This window comes from Pteropus vampyrus, unplaced genomic scaffold (genome assembly GCF_000151845.1).
Source record: "Pteropus vampyrus isolate Shadow unplaced genomic scaffold, Pvam_2.0 Scaffold68, whole genome shotgun sequence".
Taxonomy (NCBI): Eukaryota; Metazoa; Chordata; class Mammalia; order Chiroptera; family Pteropodidae; genus Pteropus; species Pteropus vampyrus.
The window spans coordinates 7,047,632-7,069,936 of NW_011888849.1; the positions used below are offsets into that span (position 1 = coordinate 7,047,632).

At 33.0% G+C, this 22,305-nt stretch overlaps 1 protein-coding gene across 1 annotated transcript in view; it reads left to right on the forward strand.

Annotated features, from left to right (window-relative positions):
• Window positions 1-22,305, forward strand: part of PRKG1 (protein kinase, cGMP-dependent, type I) — a 1,084,330-nt gene that overhangs the window by 931,901 nt on the left and 130,124 nt on the right. Inside the window, exon 8 of the mRNA XM_011361647.1 lies at window positions 19,949-20,014. Coding sequence (XP_011359949.1) covers window positions 19,949-20,014 — 66 coding nt within the window. The remainder of the gene's footprint in view (window positions 1-19,948; window positions 20,015-22,305) is intronic.

Genomic DNA, 22,305 nt, shown 5'->3' on the forward strand with positions numbered 1-22,305 from the left:
TCAAAGATGCCTAGGTGTGGCTTGTTTAGAAGTTTGTCCAATATCACTGTCCAAATAGAATCACAGTTTGCTTTGTCATGTGTAATGTAGCCAGTTGTTTCTCTTTTGGTATACTATGAATAAGCAGAGCAAATAAACAGTTAGTTTACCTAGTTTATTTCTCTTCTGATTGTATTCACTATTTTCTAAGTTTAAAGCCTAGCATTGGCCCATTGTACAGATTAATTTATTATTATAAAAAACTGCCTTTTGAAAATGTACATAATACATTCAAGTAACTTTCTTCTTAGTTATTATAATGATACTATATGTGCCTAAAGTGAATTTTTGTCTTAATTTTGAGGCAAAAGAATAATATTATTGAATATGTGGTACAACCTTATAATTAGAAAGTTGTCACAGGTTCCAGAATAGGAGTGGCTAGGAACATAATCAAGAACTTGTCAGAAATATAGTAAGTAGATTCTAGAAATCTATTTTATTCTGAAAATAAAATTTGGGTTCTCTTTTTTTTCTCCCACTCAACTATTTTTCTAATAAGGTAGTCAGACAAAGGGAATACAACCAGCTTATTTTTCCAAGTTTATTTATTTGGTCAGGAAAATACATGATTTGACCCCCTGGTCATCTGGAGAGGGGAAATGAACGCACACCTCCCATTAACTTAGCTATAAATGCCTTATCCCCCAAAGATTTTGTTTTTAAAACAATAACAACAACATAATAATAACAATAACACAATTCCTCTAAATGGATCAAAAACAGCAGTGCTAAAGAGATTTGCTTGGCTTTGGATGGTGTTTCCTTGTTTTCTTTGCTTCTTTCTTATGCCCCACCACTTCACATGTCTTAAGGACTTTGCCATGCACCTTGGGAGCAAAGATCACCGTCATGATGAACCATGTGTTTATCTCAAAGGTGGCTCTAGACAGCATTTAAGAGGACCTGTTTTAGGGTTGAGAATGCCTAAGCATCAGAGCTCTGATTTTTAATCTGTCAAGAATCTACCCATTTCACATAGGTTTTTTTTTTTTTTTTGGTTTGTTTTCATTTTTGTTTGTTTTGTTTTATTATTAGAAAGATGAAAGGAGAAAGGAAAAAAGATTAATACCTTAGGAAAAATATACTTGGGAATTGAGGCAAAAGGGACATGGTATGTTTGGGAGCAGGGAGCAGACAGAAAAAAAGACTAAAACAAAACCACAGTATGTGCTGGGAAATCCAGTATCTCTTTTAAAGCTAGGCCAGTTCGGAGCTAGGCATTCCAGCAAAAGTGTAGAGTCCATATGATATAAACAGATTGATTGCTCAAAAGAAGCAGCATAATTTATCCACATTGCTGGTACTGCCCTGCAACAATCGGCCCAACATAGCTGTAGTGTTGCTACTTTGTGTGACCAATTATATATGCAGAACTGCATGTTCTGGATTGCATCCTCTTATGAAAGTTGAATTACTGAGCAAAAGCAGATGCCCAAATATGGTCCATTGGAGTGAAAAAGTACCTAAGCCACCTTGGCCAAGAAATGCTCACTAATGCCAATAAGTGCTGAAATTGTCCCACTGTTCTTCATTTAGATTATCTCATTGAATATTCATCACCCTGCAACATAGATATTATAGTCTTATTTTTACAGATAAATGAACTCAGGTTCAACAAGATTACGTAACTAACCTAAAAATCTATGACTAATAGGGTCCATAACCGAGTACCTTGGACTCCAATGCCCAAACTCTTTTGATCATACAATATAGGAAATTGCAGATGGAAGGAGGAAAAAGTGGTAGAGAAGACATTTTGGAGAAGCAATTTCAGATTTTTTTTAGATAATTTACTTAGAGCATATGACACAGTGCCTAGCAAGTGGTAAATGAACAAAAATGTCAGCTATTATATTAACACTTTAACAATTTTGCTCCCTTGACAGTGTAATGGCAGCCTTTGTTGACAGTCTTACAAGGATTACAAGATTTGAAGATAACAAAATATACATTGTGATGCTTTTCTATTCTTATTAAAGTCTCTTAGTAAAGATGGTAGTTATTAGTGTTTTAGCTATTCTATTTCTTTGATGTTAAGACATATTTTAAATATAATTCAGGGAATTAGTTGCTGACAGATGATCTCATTTGTGTGTCTATGGGAATGCTTGAAGCCTATCTAATTTTAGGCTTTCTCTAGATATAAATAGTTTGTTCTTGAGGATCAAGGTGAAATGCCTCCATGCTGTAGTTTCCTGGCAACACTTGGTGCTGTGTTACTTGAGAGTTCACTGCTTATATCATGTGTTAAGTAATTTGGACCTCTCTCTAGGTCCTTCTGTGAGCTGGCTCCTGCCCTCCTCTCTAGCCTGATAATGACATTGCTTCCTGACTTGTACTGCAGCTCTTTAAAGACACAGAAATTGTAGTTTCTCTACTGTCTTTCAACTATCTGCTTTTGCCCACAGGATCCTTGTTGCCTAAAATGCCTGCCCACTTCTCTCCTCACTTGACTTCATTCTACCTCTTGCCTTGCGTGATTAATCCTACTCTTTAAGATTTAGCACAACTGTAAGTTCTTCCAGGCAGGCTGTGCTTAAAGTGCTCCCAAAAAGATGGCACCGATTGCTCTCTTCTGTGTTCTGGCCATACCAGTGCACATTTAATTCTAGTTATAATTACATTTTATTATAATTATTTGAGTTCTCTGCCCTTGTCTTTTCCTCTCCCCTCTGCCAAGAAACACATTTTATCGGTGAGGAAACTAAGGCCATAAGTTCTCTTTAATGACCCATGACTGCAGAGTGTGTGTCATTTCAACATATTTGGTGTTGGTGGTCCATACCAACATTATCCACATTCTTTTATTCTCTGTCTGTGTGTATGTTTCTTCTTGGCTTTGGGGAGAGGTGTTGTAGGAGATTTTATTGATGCAAACTATTTATATGCCTAATAAAGACATTATGAATCTTGAGGAATACTTCTCCAGAGGCTTTTTGTCTTCTCATTAAACCCTAAAGGGGGCTTCTCAGATGTTTCTTCTCACATACTACTTGCATTGCCAGAGGATCTTATTAAAAGTTATGATCGTGTCACCTGCATGCCCTTAAATAAATATTTTAAATGTACACATGTCACAGACTAGTATTCTCTGGCTGCCACAAAATAGCACACACTACCTTTCTTGGTGAATCTTTTGTATGTCCTCAGTTCAACTTGGTTCCAGTGAAATTCTCAACACATCCTATCATCCATGCTGTACACTCTATTTAGAACACTCTTCTATTACTACAAAAACAAATTATTTTAATATTTTAAGATCTGCCAAATGTTTGCATTTTTTATACAGCTCTTCCTAAGGTTTCTACTTGCAGGCAGTTTCTTTCTTTTCCTTCCAAATCTCTTCATATATACTTAACTTGGATTTACACTTTTTCTCCCTCATATCATAATTATGTTTGTGCTTCTCACATAAACTCCTGGAGTTTCAATTCCCACCAATTGAAAAATGAAGGTGGGTATCTGTATCACATGTGTGATAGTTACTCTTTTAATTATAAGTAACAGTCCAACGCACACTTGTATGATTCAGAAAGGAACCATATTGGGTGGATAATGAGCTATTTTATGGACCCAGGGTTTCTTGGACCTCTCAAAAACTATAATGAGCAGCCAAGAAATTCATTCAAAACAAGTAGGATTTTTCTCTCTTATCTCAGATTTCTATGTTCATTTCTCAGTCTTTCTTGCCATAGACCTGTTTTCTCTGCCTTTTCTATTAACGTAGTGGTGATGGATCAGCCAAAGCTCCCAAGTTTTTACTTGTTTTCAGGAACAAGTGTTCTTGATTCCCAGATTCCCCTAAAGAGAATCCGATTGGCCAGTTTGGTCAAGCCCAGTTAGCTGTGACTACTTAACTCCAAGAAGTTATGTTTAAGGAGCTGTGAACATGAGAGGCTATTGGCAAGGAACAAGGTTATTGAAGGTTCACCTGGGTGGGCTTAGAGAATTGTGATCTGAGATGACATTCTAAAAATATATCTATTATAGTATTATCGAGGGCCAAATATGAAAATTTGTCATATAAGAAGTATAGCATGAGGTACCTATGGTCAGATTACATGAATTTGAATCACTGCTCTTCACTCGTCAACTTTACGGCATTGGAAAAATTGCCTAATCTCTGTTTACCTTAGTTTCCTCATCTGACATACTGGGAAAGTATAATAGCTAAATCATAGTATTGTTATAAAGATGAAGGAAGTTTGTAAGTGTAAATCCCTATTACAGAAGTTGGTATATGCTCATCACTCAATACATATTACTTGTTAAATTATTTTCATAGTTACTAATCTTTAACATAAAATAAAATTTTATTTCCATTCTTTTTTACTTACCTTTATAAAACTATGAATTTCTTGAGGGTAAGGACCATATGTTATACATCATTGTGTCTGTCAGAGTTTAAAACATGGTTTCTTATATATTCTAGACACAGTTATTGAGTAGATGGATAAATGGAGGGGTGGAAGGAAAGAAGAAAAAGGGAGAAAGGGAGAGAGATGGAGGGAGGGAGGGTAGGAAGACAGGAATGATAAAACTAACCCTTTAAATACACTTTACATTAGGAAAGGAGACTTGGCTGCTTTGTTCATAAAAGATATCAGCCTACAATCTAGGTATAGAATAAAAAAAATAATACAATATGTATCTGATGCAGTGATATGACTGATTATGTTCTGCTCTACAGATCGAAATACTAGACAGCTATGACGGTTTGGTTGTAAGATAAGATGGATTTCTCAATTATGATTAAGAATGAATATAGCAACTGATGATTACCAGCATTGTTCTGTAGCTACACATAATTAAAACCACTAGATACTTTAATTAAGATTATTAAAAGTTCCATTGAGATATTATTTAATTAGCAGGTTATTTGCTGTATGATCTTTAAAAATCTGTCAATTGGTATGATTTATTAAACTACAGGTTATATTTATTGAGCATTTTCTTTTGAGTTGTTTTAAATATTGTCAAAGTCTGCAAAAGTTAATGTTGAATCACTAAATAATTAGCTGCAGTGTAGATTTCATTTTTGTTACTGCTTAGAAAACATTAATTAAGTATTTGGGCTTGATTAGATTGTTTGCCCTTGGGAGGTATATGTATAACATTATAAGATTGGAAGGGAGTGGCAGGGCAGTGTTTTTTATGCCACAGTAAACCTGGAACTGGGTAAATGTGAGTTCATGTCTATGCTGTTACTCAGTTAGGATGGTCAAGGCAAGTATAATTTGCAGAATAACATCCTTTGACCAAGCCTTAGAACTGGCAAGGATAGATACTTCTAAGCTCAGAACGATAACATGATTACTGGAAAGTACATGGACATTGGGAATAGGTAATTCTGATTTAAAATCCAGATTGGTCACTTTTTAACTGTATGAGTCCATGCAGGTCCTTGAATCTCTCCAAAGTTCAGTTCCTTCATCAATGTAGGAGTAAGCAAACTTCCTGTAAAGAGACAGATAGTGAATAGTCTAGGCTTTTCGTATCCCATATGGTCTCTGTCACACATTCTTTGTTTTTTTTTTGTTTTTTGTTTTCCTTCCTTTAGTTTTAACTCTTTAGCAATGTAAAAGTCATTCATACCTTTGAGAACTATCCAAAACCAGGCTGCTGCCTAGCCTAGGGACATAGTTTTCTGGTATCATATCATCGTATTATTAGATTTCACTTTTAAGCAGCTACTAGCTGTCACAGAGAAGTTCTCAGTAATTGTAGGTTCTCCCAAGTATCAGTGAAACTAAAATTTTGATCTGTTTCAATCATGCCACAGCTATTTTTAAAGTGACCCTATTTTGTCACCATTTGTGCCTCAAGATTCTCAGCTAGAAATTTGAAGTAACAATTCATGGCTCTTGCTGCCTGCCTTTCCAGTGCTCCTAATGCAGTACGTGCTCAATTAAGGATGGTTCTGTTACAGTAAGAGCACTACTTAGTGTACCAGCACCTCAGCAATCATAGAGAAGTGGCCCTGAATGGAGAGTAATAGGTGAAATGTAGAGTAGATGCAGTCAGTTCTGTAGTTCTGCAGGACCCAGAACACAAAGGACAACTAAAGAATGGCTTTCCAAGTATCTCATATTTGTCAATTACTACCATTTAAACTGAAATATGGGTTTATTGAATAGAGGAAATAATAACAATCAGGTGATGTGAATCAAGGAAGATTTCTTGGTACTAATATTGTTACCACTAACTTTATCTAAATATTTTCTTCTTAAAATTATCCAGGAAGGATTTAAGGTTTGTTTGTTTGTTTGTTTGTTTCCTAGCAATTCGTTTTAGTCTCTAACATAAAAAAAGAAAAACAATAAATCTCAGACAACTGGAGAGCACATGGTACATACTTTGCCTCCTGCTAATCCTGTTTCCCCTCCTTTTTTAGAGGTTTTATATAGGTTTAAGAATGTGATAATGCAACTGTTGAACTTTTAAATATATTTGTATAGCTGATATATAGCCATTTATAATTTCTCCAGTCCCAATTCTGTTAGCCTCATTTCTCTCTCCTCTTCTTTTTGCTCCAGGGTTTTCAGCCATTATGAATTACTTGCTGTTCCCTATACACAAGATTTTCTCATGCTTTTTCACAGGCTGTTGCTAGAGATATTACCACCTTACTTTCTCTGTTGACAAATTTCTACATGCATATTACTTCTTATCTGAGGCATCATTTCTTCCCATAGTTTTTCATGATCTTCTCCACCTTCAGTCTATGCCTCTTTACCACTCATCTCCCAGTCATGTGACTCTGTTCACACTGCATTATAACTGTTAGTAATATGTCTTGCTCCCTAGATTGTAAAATCTTGAAGGGCAAATATTTTGTCTTATACCTCTTTTTATACCCAGCACCTAAGATGGCACCTGGCTCAGAGTCTAAATTCAGAAATTTTATTTAAGATTGACAGATAAAATACAAGATACTGGTTAAATGTGTATTTCAGATAAACAATGCATAATTATTTTATTATAAGTATATTATTATGTAGGGGCACAGTTAAACTAAAAAAAAAAGTTCATTGTTTATCTGAAATTCACATTGAAATGGGTGTTTGTATTTGCTAAATCTGGCAATTTTACATTATTGTGTGAATGAATAAATGAATGAATAAATGAATAGCATAAAACTATTAATTTCTGTAGGTTTCAGATTAGAAAGTAAGCCATAACAGAAAATTTTGTCAATATAATCTGAAATCCATGATTGAACTTTGAAGCATGTTTTTATATTAACCACAGAGGGACTTACTGTGAAGAAATGACTTAATCCTTGAGGAACTTTCTAGATTAATAGAAGAGGCATAAAAGTTATAACGGTCCATCACCAGTAGGTAGGCAAGAGTGAATAGAATCTATTGAGGTTGGACATGTTATATTGTTAACAATGAAGTAATAATAATAATGATACTATCATATAAAGTTTATTAAGTAATTTTAGTATTCAGACACTAATCTGTGTGCTTTTTGTATATTTTGTTGCTTATTCTTCACAAAATTGCCTTATTAAATATTGTTATTTTTCCAAATTTTTTCTCAAGAAAATTGAGAAGCAGACAGAACTTAAGTATCTTACTCAAGATCACACAGCTAATTAATGGCACATCTGATATTTGAACCTACATGAAATAATTCTTGACTCTGCTATTCTAATTACCATGCTCTATTCTCTCAGAGAGATTTACTATGACTTAGCATATGTAGTTGATGTATCTTGTGTGATTAAATTATGAAAACTTATAAGGAGAAAAATTATTTTCCAATTACTAGTGGAAATGATAAAAATACAGTCTCAAAGAAATATAAAATATAAAAATATTGATTATTATATACATACATGGATATCTATAGTATATGTTTGTATATATACACATACAGTTGGAAGCTTAAACTAACATTTGCGAAGGATGTTAATCAGCAGATGTCCCTTCTGAAAAAATACCTTCCTTAATTTGTCATCTAGTTCCTGTAATGGCTGCCAGTGAAAGTGGGGCAAAAGTCAGTGCTAATAAGTGACACTGGAGGATACTGTGTCAAACGTTTTTACTTGCTCCACCTGCCAAGCTGGTATCTCTTCAGTGTAGTCAGAGTAGGCCAGAATAAATTAGCCCTATCCCTCCTCACTAGGAATGGCTTTGGGGTGAGAAGTGGCCTGGGGATTGATAGCAGCTAACCATGCATTCAACACAGACAAGGACTTCCAGGAGAGTAAAAGACCTTACCAGCTTCTCTACACACGAATTGCTCCTGAGTCAATTTCTATTATTTCATATTTCATACTTTAAAAGAATATTTTATGACAGATAATTCAAGGATGTAATATAAAATTCAAAAGCTACAAAAGTAATTCACCCTCCATCCTCTGACTTTTAGTCACACATTCTCTTTCCTGAGCGTAATTACTTTTTCTTATGCGTACTGAAACAATCCATTTATTTTAATGTGTACTTATATGTGTGTGTATTTTACATAAATGAAAGCATACATTCATGGTTCTGCACCACGGTCTTTTTATTAAAGATATTATGGAGATCGTATATGTATAGATTTTCTTCTATTATTTTAATATAATTTTTTTAACATTCCATTTCATTTATTGTACAAAATTGTATTCTAATCAATTGCATATTGATGAATATTTACGTTGTTTCCAACTTTGTTATTACACATAATGCAGTACTTATGCCCTTTTAATGCCATTATTTCTCAAAAGTATTACATATGTAAGGTAAATACTTGCAAGAAAATTTTAACACATAGTGCTAAATTGTTATACAAAGCTGAGTTGTCTATAGAGGTTACACTAGATTGTATTTCTACCAGCAGTGTATTCACAGGCATTTGTGTTTTTCTCACTGTATGATGACACATTTTCATACATTTAAAAGCCATTTCTTCTTTTTCTAAAAACTGTTCATATCCTTTGCTCATTTTTTAATTGAGATGTTCCAATATATATTCTAAATGACTTGTAGAAACTCTGCATAATAAAAAATTAGTTTTCCAATATTTAGATTTTTAAACTGTATAATGTTTTAAAACCATTTAATATATTAAATCACAGGGGCTGGACAGGTAGGGCATGTCTAATATATCAACATTTTTGGTAAAAATTGGTTAATATATTTAGCAAGTCCAATACTCTGTTTACTTTTTCTAACTAACATCTTCTAAAGGAGTTTATATTATATGCAGTGATTTGGCTTTAGCAGTTTTTATTCAAATAGGCCTGTATACACATTGCCATGACTTTCTTTACCTATTATATTGTTTCTTCTGTTTATCTTTGATTCAGTTAATCTTCAGTTTGGATGAAATTATAGCATATTAGATGCACTAAATTCTAAAATCACCAAAGAATTGTTTGTTCAATTAATGCTAAATAGGAAATATTTGGTGAGCAAGTAACCACGAAAAAATTTTTTTACAGTTTAACTCTATTTTAAAATTCTGGACATTTCTCTTCCCTAAAATAGCCCAATTAAAATCTCAATTTTAATTTTTAATTATCAAAATATGGTTTACAGACATTTATTACATTGCTTTGACTTCTAATTATGAGAACATATTATTTCAAGTGAACGTGTCTGATTTCTATGTGAAAATACATTTCATTAGTCACAGATAAAATTATGAGTATGAAAATATATGCTATGATATGCCACTTACATATTCAGGTAGTGCATCACAATTATAGGCTTATAATATTCTTTCTACTTAAAGAAACTTTCTTAGATTCAGGATAAATTGTCTCAGGAGTATTGAAAGCTATGATAATTAGAACTTTTTTAAAAGTGTCCATGTTGATAAAATTCTAATTACAGAGGTGGACAGAGAAGTGATTTCAATCATCATTTCACATGTGAAATGGAGAATGGGGCATTTTCTCCAGGTCATACACTCATACACTAAGTTAGCAATAGAACAAGAAGTAGGAGACACTCTTTTGATATGTTGCCTAGAAATCTTCACAGGAGAAAACACCTGACTGGCCTGAAGGCACTTTAGATAATCTTTGAAATATGTGTCCATGGAACTTGACATTTATTTCAAACATGCATCATTGAGGTTTACTAGCACATCGATTCCAATTATCATTCCAACATGCTTCCTTTTTCTCTGTTTTAAAGGTAGGGAAAATTGAAGAATGAATTTCAACTCTATGAAATGTGAAAGAAACAGAAAAAAGAAAGGATTAGTACATTATTTTTTCTTTAATGTACTCATTACCTTTGAGACACACATTGAAATAATTTGTCTATTAATATTTCCTCCCCAAATTCAATTTTTTTGACAATTACAAAATTACATGAACACTGAAAAGTAAAACCAATCACCAGATTTATCTTAATCCAGATTATTTTGTAAAGTATGAATCAGATAAGGGGAAGTGTAGAAGTAAGAGAAAAATGAGTGTTTAGAGTAAATGAACAGAACATTTATTGTACTGGATGTTTGATTTTTAAATTTTTAATACAGTAAATTTTTTTTCTATTTTCCTCTTAAAATATCTCAGAAGCATTCAGAAAAAGATCAAATGGGTCCCTAAAAAAACAATGAAATTATAGTATTTAAATCTGTACTTCTAAACAACTAATAGAGTAATGGGATAAACAAGAATGTGTGCTCTTTCTTATCTCCATAAAACACACTCCGGGAAGACACTTTAGAGTTGTAAGCTTCGCCAAAGAATTTAATATCCAAAGCCAGAGGACAGAGCAAATACCATTGGTACTCTAACAGCAACAACAACAAAAACCTAGGATTAGGATTTTATTCAGTGGTTATTTCTTATCCTTGTTATGATGGATTGTAGAGGGATTCCATCAATTATAGCAACATTCAGAAGAATGAATGCATTCAACTATGGAATATGGAAGCAGTATGGATAACTGTTAAATCTCAGTTAAGCTAGTTTCCCAAAGGGAACACAACAGAAAAGAAATTGTGAAATGTATTCCTCTGCAATTGCTTTTTTTCCTCCCCTTTCACTTTTACTAATTCCATTTATTAAGTCAAACCTGATGAAATTGCTAATAAATGGTCATTTTTAACTAAAAAAAAAGCAGTTGCATGTGGTTCAACCTGATGAGTGTCTATGTTTATTGTCATTGAAGTATGCAATAGAATTTAAAGTTTATATGTCACCAAAAAAAAAAAAAAATCATTATTCCATCAACCCAGCAGGAGTAATATGAAAAAAGAATGTGAAAATTTAATTTTTCCAAGTTCATTACTCTCATTTTACTTATTATGATGTTCCATGAGTATAGATTCAAGAGAATTTGTATTTTCTCAAGAAGTGAAGAGATATAATACATGGAAATATTTGCCTATGTTACAAAGAAGAATATACTTTGGAGTTACTATATGGATAACACTTATAATTTTCTGCCTAGAGAAGCATTCTCTTTAAGGTCATGTCATGAGTCTCTGTTATTTTTGAGAAACCAGAGACTGCCTTGAGTGGCTCCAGAAAGTGGATATCCTCTAAACTCATTTATGTGGTGATCATAAGTTGATATATATTCCTGATCATATATTGATTTTTATATATTTGTTATTTCATTACTCCTAAGTTCTATTCTACATTGGAAGATTCTAAAGAGAATAGGTCATATTTTCTGTTTAGATACATTCTTTAATATATAAATGACTATATAGTAACATTTATTTTAATAAGTAGAAATGCCATCAGTATTCTAAAATTATTCGTTTAAAATAATATTCTTGATACTTTATTTTATCATGGCATACAAATTGTTTTACCTAATCAAGCTTAAGCTTTTCAACTAATTTTTAAGATTTTGTTTAATATGGTAAAGGAAAAAGTGTTCATTTAGTCAATCTCTTTTTAAAACTAAATCTTTAGGGTAGCCTACAGGAACTGAATGACTCTGCTTTCCTCTCTGGTAGTTCCTGATCTCTTCCATCTTTTCCTCATTCCCTGAATTCCAACATTTTTGTTTTATAATAAGCTATCTTCTACCTCAAGACTATTGCATATGTTGTACTTCTTTTCTAGAAAATACATCTCACAGCTCATCTTGCTAACCCAACACATCTTTCACAGCTTAGTCTTTAATACCTTCAAAAAGATAGTCTGACCTCTGAATTGCCAAGTGGGATTCTATTACATCTCTGATTGCAGCTGTCTGATCAGAATTTTCTATTATATATTTGCATATAAATGTAATATCTGTCTCTGCTGGACCTCAGGATTCAGGCATTTAAAGTATAATAGCCCTCAGTAAATATGTCTTAAAATAATTATTGATTTATCATATTCATGATGCATGTGAATACTTAAGAATAATAAAGTGTTTAAAGAATATACACCAAGGTGTTAACCTTAGTTATCTCCTAGCAGATAGCATTATAATATTTTTCTATTTTTCTCTCCTTTATTTTACTATATTTTTTCTGTATTATATGTAGACATATTTTATGTGAGCATTTTTATCTTTTAAAATGCTATTGAGAGAAAAAAAAACAAAAGATAAAACAACAAAATTTTTAAATATATTTAAAAATAAAAAATAAAAATGCTATTGAAAGATTATGGAAGTTTGCATGGATGAACACCTGAACTAAATAGAGGATCCTTGGAGGAGCTGTATGTGCACATGCATGGAGATAATACTGAAGTATTTTAATTAAACAGTTATTTGTCACAAGTGCAGTAGAGATCATCTGTTAGTCCATAGAGTGCTGGGAAGGTGATAATAGAGGATCACAAACTCTAAAGTGTTGGAACTTTTCTCTTTTGAATGTTTCTTTTGAAGTTCTCCTGCAAAGAGTTGACATGACTAGATTTACATTTGAAAATATGCAGCAAAATGAGATATGTATTAGAAGAGGAAGAGCGGAGGCAGAGAGATCAGTTATGAGGCCATAATAGCATTCCAAGGTAGAGATGGTGATGGCCCAGTGTAGAAACAATGGCTATGGAAATGCATACAGTGGCTATGGAAATGCTATATATTTTTTTAGACAATAAAGCAAAGACAGAACCAATATAATCAAATACATGCAATAATGGAAAGAGAAGAGTGAAAAATAAATCAATCACTTGAGCCTACATAAATGCAGGAATGGTTATACATTTATCAAGATAGAGAACCTAAGGAAAAGAATGGTTTGGAAGTTAAGAGAAAGTGACTTAGGTTTGAATTAGAGGTTGCATTGGAACTTCCAGACAAGGGTGTCTAGTAGGAGAGAGGTAAAAGTTAGAAATGAAAACTTAGAAGCCATTAATATAAAACTAATAGCTGATGCCATAGGATTATGTGAGATTTCCCAAAAAAGAGAAATCAGAGTAATAAAAAAAAAGAATTTTGGAGAAACATACAGATTTCAGTGAATTAGGGAAGATTCAGGAAAATGAGAACATAGTATCATGAGACTGATATAGATATTTAGGGAAGGAGGTTTTATGGAGGAAATGTATTCAAAGAGGTCATGTGCTTCCTAGGGACAGAGGACCCTAAAGTGATGATGATGATAAGCTAATATTAACTGGTTGCTTACTCTATGTAAAGCTTGAAGCCACGTATTTATTTGCACATATTTATGTTACACTTAGTGTGTGTGCTCTTTTAGAACATGAGAAGTGTAAATCATGTTGGAATAACTTCATGACTAAATATAAAGCGGAGTCAGTGAATGGCCTGATACTACTTTTTTTTTTTTTTTCCAAGAACACTTATTTACTCTGGGACCAAACTTTCAAATAGCACAGTTGAATTTGCCACGAATTCTACAATTGTATTTCATAGTTAATTCAAAGTATATCACTTTAAATGGCTCTTTGATGCTTATCATATACTATCAGTTTTGAATATTCTATCTGTTGTAGTAAGATTGACTTTGATTTTGAGATGAAAAGAATTTATTTTGTCCTATGTGATCCAAAGTTAACTGTGAGCATTAAATTGTTGGGCTTGATTAAGAATAAAGAGCTCTGACCCATGGATCGCTGTAAGTTCATGAGCAATTGGAGTAGTGTCAGTTTCCATGAAGGCTGGCACTGAGAGAATGCTAGGACACTGTTGACAGCCGTCACATTGCTATAGAGCTGAAAGAAGAGAGCCTTACGTGGACAACAACTTTGCATGAACTACATTCTACTTTGGCCTCATGCATTCTGTGTTCTCCTGAGATATCAACCTACTATTGAGTTCTCTACTAGCCACAAGACAAAAGAGAACTGCTTCAGAACAAGAAGAGTCGATGTTAAACCCTTGCTATGGATTATTCAGATACTGACAGTGATTCCACTTTGGGGTACAACAGTGATGAAGATTCCAGCAATGAAGTTCAGAGAATATCAGAGTCAGTGCAAAGAAAACTGTATTTGCAAATATTTTTGGATAATTTTTATGCTCTATGATTTCATTGAAAGGAATTTCTAATTACTCCAAAAATGCTTAAAAAGAGAACAGTACTAAACTGCATAGCGTTGACGGTAATTATTCGTTAATCAATAGCAAGTTTGTGAAATATCTGTTTATCTGCCAAACAGTAGCTACTTCTGCAATAGTACTTGTTTATTAATTGTCACACTGAAATCAACTAATACAGATACAGAAATGGATGAATATGAGGTTTTATTTTAAAAAACAATATACGTGTTAGGCCTGGACTGTTCTCTAGTTACATGTACATTTACTTGCTGTAGAGAAGTGTGTTGAGTGTTCAGAGGCAATATGTGTTTGATGAAAGTTTTTAATTAATTAGATTGTATATTACCTTATAACTCTAAGTTATAAAATTCTCTAGTGGTCAGTGTGTTTTTCAAAATCACATATATTCTTTTAGAAATTATAAAATGCCCTGATCTGCCAAAAAATAAAAATAAAAGGAAACTTAGTTTTTAAAAATAATGCTATCTCCCTTTTTCTTCTCTTCCCCCATTTCTAAACCAGTATTACATGAAACCCCTGCTAACTTGACAGATATTCTGTGGGAAACCAGTATCATAACAGCTATGTATGGCTAGAAATAAGTTAAATAACAACATAGAACTATTAGAACCTCTGTATTATATGAGTATGTGATATTTTATATCTGAATCTGAATGATATTTGCTTTCACCGTGATCCTTGGACCTACAAAGGACAAGCATACACAGTAAGTCACGGTATTGTCAGTTTATAAGAGAAATATTCTCTCATTAGAAGTTTCTACTATTGCTCTTAAAGTAAGAGATTAATATATGTCATTACTATGTCAGATAGTATTTTTTTCTGTCACAGGAGCAGGCTCTCTGAGTACACAGGGACGGAGTTTCTAGACACCTGCATGAACAGGCGTAATGACCTAAATACCTTATTAGTGGAGATACAACAACAATGTAATGGCAACCTGAGTTTGGCACTGAATAAACTTGATATTGAATAATTTTCTATTTTTATGTAATGTTATTATAAACCAACATAGCAGGGCTAGGAAATAGCCATGAGTAGAAACTCTAACAGTTTGATTTGAAAACGGTTTATTAGATTAGCATTATACTTGGGCACCCATAAAAAAAGTATTAATACTGTTTTTATTAACAGTTAAATATATTTTTTATAATGATGGACTGCTCAAAAGTTACTGTGCATTAGAATAAATTTAGAATTGTTGTCAAATTAGAATATGATAGAGTGTATCAGCAGTGGACTGTTGTGGAAAGAACATGGACTTTGGAGCCAGACAGATCGTGTTCAGATTCCAGGGCTGCAACTCAATATCTGTGTCTGACTTAGGTCTGTTACCTAACTTCCATCCCCATGTGTAAATTTGGGATAAAATACCAATCCTCTGTTATATACATTAAATGAGATTTGTGTGAATTGTTGAGTATGTTATTTTTCCTCCATGTTATGGATCTCTTTTATTTTGATATATGTCACTTTACTAGGCACTAAGACTAATTGTAGGCTATAACTTACAAATTATCCTTTTTAGAATAAAATATTTTCAGTTTCTACTGACGATGTTACTTCTTATCTTTGACTTTCCCCCATCTACATTTAAAAATATCTATGCATTTTCTTTTTATTGCAAGGAAATTGCATTCATTTTAAAAAATATATCTGATTTAGACCAGATAATATGATAAAATTTTGAAATATCGAAAGTCTGTAATGAAATCATTTTGAAAATTTTATATACACAGAAATTATTATGAAAATGAAGCATTATTTTGTATATATTATATTTTAAAAGACTGAGCAATTTATAAATTGTCAAGATGGAAAAATATTTTAGGGAATATTAGATTTAATATAATGTTTTGTATAAGTTGTGATAGGATTTTTTTTTTTTTACACCGACTGCTATTTGCAGTAACATGTGCTGCCGTGAGCGACAACCTCCTCAAAAATAAGCCATTCATACAATTTATGAAAAACTCGATGGGCATAATTGACATTTTCTGCTTGTGTCCACTCCACTACTTAGAAAATGATAATGTAGCTGAAATATTGTCTAATTTTATGGAGTAATAAAAAATTTTGTAGTTTGTTCTTGGGCAGGAATATTTTATAAAACACAGACAGCATCTCCATAGGAGCAGACATGACAGTGTTGGTAATGAGAAATATCAGAAGTAATAAACAGCAGAATACACTGCTTTCTATATGCATGGAATTATGATAAACTAATCTTTGATTATCTCATTCAATACCATATAGTAAGTGGGCATTCTATTCCACCTTTTTACAGATTAAGAAGCTGTGGCTTTCACATAGCTTGTAGCTTGTCTTGTAAAACTGACACCGTGACACCAAAGCCTAAATTCTGCTCTACTACTCAAGGACCTGACTGTGATACCTGTCATTCCTATCCCACTGACTTACTAAGCACCTCGTATGTGCCGGCCATTCAGAATAAAATGGAGAGCAAAACAAGCCATGGAAACGTGCCTTCATATGGTTTAGTGGAAGGGACATAGGGTCATTAAACAAGTGACCACACCAATAATTGTATATATTACAAACTGTGGTAGGTGAATGAGAGGTACTGTAGGGTTATGAGAACAGAGAATATGATGAAGGTTATTTATATGGCATCCCTGAGGAAGGGGCACTGAGGCCAGATCTAAAGGATAAGCAGGGAAGAACTAAGCAAGGAGCTGGAGAGGAACTTCCTAGGCTTTAGGGGAAGCCATGTTAAGAAGCACTCATAAGTGAAGAGAGTAGAGGTGTTCAGTAATTGAAAGGAGGCCAGTTCAGCTATAAGGAAGAATGTGTAGGGAGTAACTGGAAGGATGATATTGGGAGTTGAGACTGTAATAAAAATTTTAGAATCAGAAGAGAGTTTAGTAAGGTAGATGAATTAAAAATCTACAAAAATTCATAGGTTTTTTATTTCATAGTAAGAACCAAAAAGAAACAGAAATGGGAAAGGAATGCCACTCATAAGAGAAACTAATGATATAAACACCTAAGAATACTGTTTTTAAAATGTCAAAACCTGAGTGAAAAAGATTAGGAAATTTTAGTTATTTAAAGACAAAAATCTAAATCTAAACAAGTTGAGAGTCATGCCATGTTCTTGTATGGAAAATTAATATAATCAGAAAGTCCTTTTTCTGAAATCAATGTATAAATATAATATAACTCTGCCAGAATCCCAGTATTGATTTCTTTGGAAGAGGAAAACTATTTTAAAGTCTATATAAAATATGAATGTTCAAGAATATCATCAAGATATTTTTTTCTAATTCCATTTTAAATATTTATTATGGTTAATTATAAAGTTTTAACTTTTAACTATAAAAAATTTTGAAAATATATATCTTGGCTGTTAAGTTTTATTATTTATTTTTATCTTTTTTAATTAAATTTGTTGAGGTGACACTGGTTAACAAAATCATACAGATTTCAAGTGTACAACTCAATAACATGTCATATGTATATTGCATTGTTCACTGCCCAAAGTTAAATTTCCTTCTATTACCATGTATTTGACCCCATCTACTCCTATGTAACTTCCCCCTCATCTCCTTCTCTCTGGTAACCACTAAACTGTTGTCCATGTCCATGAATCTCTGTTTGTCTTGTTTGTTTGTTGCTTTCATTTTATATCCCACATATGAGTGAAATCATATGGTTCTCAACTTTTTCTGTCTGAATTGTTACGCTTAGCATGATTATCTCAAGCTCCATATATGTTGTCACATACAACAGTATTTCATCATATTTATGACTAATATGCCATTGTACATATGTACCACATCTTCTTTATCCAATCATCTGTTTAAGAACACTTCAGTTGTTTCCATGTCTTGGCAACTCTGAATAATGCTGCTGTGAAAATCAGAGTCAATATATCCTTACAAATAAATGTTTTCAAATTTTTGGGGTGAATACCCAGAAGAGGAATTACTAGGTCATATGGAAATTCATAATTTTGAGGAAATTTTATGCTATTTTCCATAGTGTTTGTACCAATTCACATTCTCACCAGCAGTGTATGAAGGTTCCTTCCCTTCTACAACCTCTCCAACACTTGCTATTACTTGTCCTGTTAATAATAGCCATTCAAACAGGTGCAAAATGATATCTCATTGTGGTTTGATTTGCATTTCCCTAATAGCTAGTGAAGTTGAGCATCTTTTCATGTTTGTTGACTATTTGTATGTCTTCTTGGGAGAAGTGTCTGCCCATTTTTTAATTGGATTTTTTTTTTATTGTTGAGTTATATGACTTTGTATATTTTTCATATTAGTCCCTTATCAGAGGCATTGTTTGCAAAGGAATTTTAGGAAGGGGAAACTTGCTTTACCAAGTACTAAATATGAGTAGCTACTATAAAGCAACTGTAATCTTAACAGCATGATGTAGCAATAATGAAAGACAAAAAAAAATCAGTGGAAAAAATACAGAATTCAGAAGTATATGTGAGAACTTAGTGTATTTTGAAAAAATAAAAATCTACTAGATGCATCTTTATTTTCAAGACTTCATAGCCTGTTATTAGAGATATATGATGTTTTTATTATGATTTTTAGAATGTAATAACACCATATTATTTCCTATGTACATACTCTTTAATGTATTTCAAACTATATTTATTATTGATTATATTAGAAATTTTACTTTTCCAGAAAAAAGAATTCATTTTTGATTATGTAATGTTTTCATAACAGTGGTATCATTAAGTTTTTATTAGCTCAAAATGAAATGTGAATGTTAATTTACCAAATCCACCTTTAACTGCTGGATAAGACAGAGATATCAGGGCAGATATTTAAATATTTAAGAGGTTGCTAGATATTCTTACAGTGATAAATTAGAAGCTTCTAAAAGGAGAGTACATACAAATCATGGTCTGTGTGATTAACATTTGTCAAATACCATTGAAGCTCTAGTGTAGATGAATGACTGTATATTATAAGTTGCCCAAATGTTAGCCACATAAAAACAGGGTCTCTAAAGTAAAGAAATAATTAAAATAGATACATTGTTCTTAAGGTTATAATGATGAATTCACACACAAATGGATTAATTAGACTTTCAATTTCTAGAAACATACCTTCAGGTCCTTGAAAAACTTTCTTCTATCCATGTTCATTACTGTCTTTATAATTGTCCAATTAATTCATAAATTCCCCAAAGAACACAGTGAATAATGATATAAAATTTTGTTTCACATGTGTAAGCGAAACTTTAAGTTTGAAGATTATAACTACCGGATTATGACTGTAGGATTTGTGTAATTCATGACAGGAGTAAGGTGGTTCCTCAGGACAAGACATTTGAAACACTAACAAAGCTTAAACCTGGAAGTGGATAAATCAGAAAAGTGCACATAATTTAATACGTCTCCTGAATTAATCAGAATGAACACTTTTATTTGATATTAAAGGTTATTTTACTTCAATGTTTCTCTATTTTTTATATAGGGAAGATGTAAGAACGGCAAACGTAATTGCTGCAGAAGCTGTCACCTGCCTTGTGATTGACAGAGAGTAAGTACATTGCTTTATTATGCATATTGCATACTCATATCAATGACATGTATAAGTTCCTGGAATTAGACATCATTTTATGGAGCTTTTAATACTTGTATTACATCCTTTCATTTTAAAATGAGTTCTATATTTGATTCTCATTTCCTATTAGTTTTGGAGGTGGATGGCTCTGCCATTCTAGCCTTGTGATCTTCAACAAGATACTTAACCACTATGAGCTTTACTTCATTTAGCTCATCTGTAAACCGGGGATGATGTTGCTTAGCACGATCATCTTGAGATATATCTATGTTGTTGCAAATGGCAGTATTTCATCTTTTCTTATGGCTGAGTAATATTCCATTGTAATATGTACCACATACTCTTTATCCAATCACCTAACAAAGGGCACCAGTTGTTTTCATTTCTTGGCTACCATGAATAACACTGCTATCTATCTTTATGAATAAATGTTTTCAAATTTTGGGGGTAGATACCCAGAAGAGGGATTACTGTGCGGTGATTCTATTTTAAATTTTTTGTGAAAACTCCACGTTGTTTTTCGTAGTGGCTGTACCAATTTACATTTCCATCAGTAGTGTATACGGGTTCTTTCTTCCCCACAACCTCTCTAACACTTGCTATTACTTGTCTTGTTGATGATAGCCATTCTAACAGGTGTGAGGTGGTATTTCATTGTGATTTGGATTTGCATTTCCATAATGGCTAATGAGGTTGAGCATCTTTTCCTATTTCTCTTGGCCATTTTTATGTCTTCTTGGGAGAAATAGACATAGGCATATATTTAGGGCCATTAAACATTTATTCCATGATGCCTACCCCTGATCTTTCTCTCTAATTTGGGTTGCTATTCTCATTACCTGAATGCTTTATGAGTTTCACTGCAAATATCAGACTATTGACTCTCCAAGAGCATGGTTAAAATGCATGGACATTACCTGAAAGTAGTCCACGAGATTTATCCTCATCATAGTGTTTATGGATAAGTTTATCAGAAAAGTCAAGTGCCTGACTCAAGGAGAAGAACTTTAAAACACCCACTTTTGAACCGAAATAGGCTGTGAGTGTCAATGTGAAATGAAAATGAGGGAACAGATATGATCAGCTCAGAATGATGGATTCAAATGTTGAGCTCACAGGGTTCTGGAGAGATCTCACTTGATTCACAAATCTCACTTTGGGAGCCCCTCTATGTTGGATGTCTAGATACAGAGCAGTGCCACAGCTGCAGAATGATGGTTAGATCCATGAATATTTCTGAAATAGGTATGCTTTGTCTGGTTCCTAAAACCAACAGTAACTCATTCTTTCCTTCGACTAACATTTTACTAAGGATCTACCATATACAAGACATTGTTAGAGGCCATGAGGAGAATCAAAGGAGCAGCATCGATCCTGGTTTGGTGGTTAGCTTCTAATATAGAAGATGTGGTGTATACACAAAATAATCATGATGCCAGGCAGAATGTAAGAAAGGTCCAGAATGCACATTTATGGGAGTTTGGATAAAAGAGTGACTAATTCTGAGGAGACTTGAGGAAGTCTTCATGAAAGAAATGGTATTATGAGGGAGATTTGGAAGTATAGGAGAGGCAATACAAATAGAGTGAACAGTATAGGCCATACTCATAAAGAAAGCCATTTCAACCAACTAGAGTGAGATTGGATAAAGGTCATTGGGGCTAGCTCACCATGAACACTGAGTGCTGGGATAAGGGTAACTCTGACAACTTTATGCAGCAAAATAGTGTCACTGTAACACTGTATTTGATAGGCTCATCTGAGAATGCAGTGTAAGATGAATTAGAGGGTGAGGCTGGATGCATAGTATCTGGTTAGGAGTCTATAAATTCAAGCAATGATCCTAATACCATTTATAGGAGGAATGTTTAATGTAAAACCAGAGGGCTTAATACTTGACTGAATATGGAGCGCAAGAAAGAAATCAGGGTTGTAATCAAGATTGAGAAGATCTAGAAGGAATATAGAAGAATCAGTTTAGGAGGCACAATGGTATTTCACTAAAAATATAATTAATTTTGCATACATATTGGACAATAAAGAACAGATGCCCTGCAGGAGGTGCAAAATGTAGGACAAGAACTCTTGTTTAAGTTAACTAAAAATTAACTTAAAATTCGTTTATATAGAGTTAACAGCTGAGACTATGAGACCAGATGAAATTGTGTGAAAGGATAGAGAAGCTAAAAAGACCAAGTTTAGAATTTCAGAAATTCTTACATTCAAGAGTTAAGGAGAAGAAGAAAAAAACAGTGAATAAAATTGAG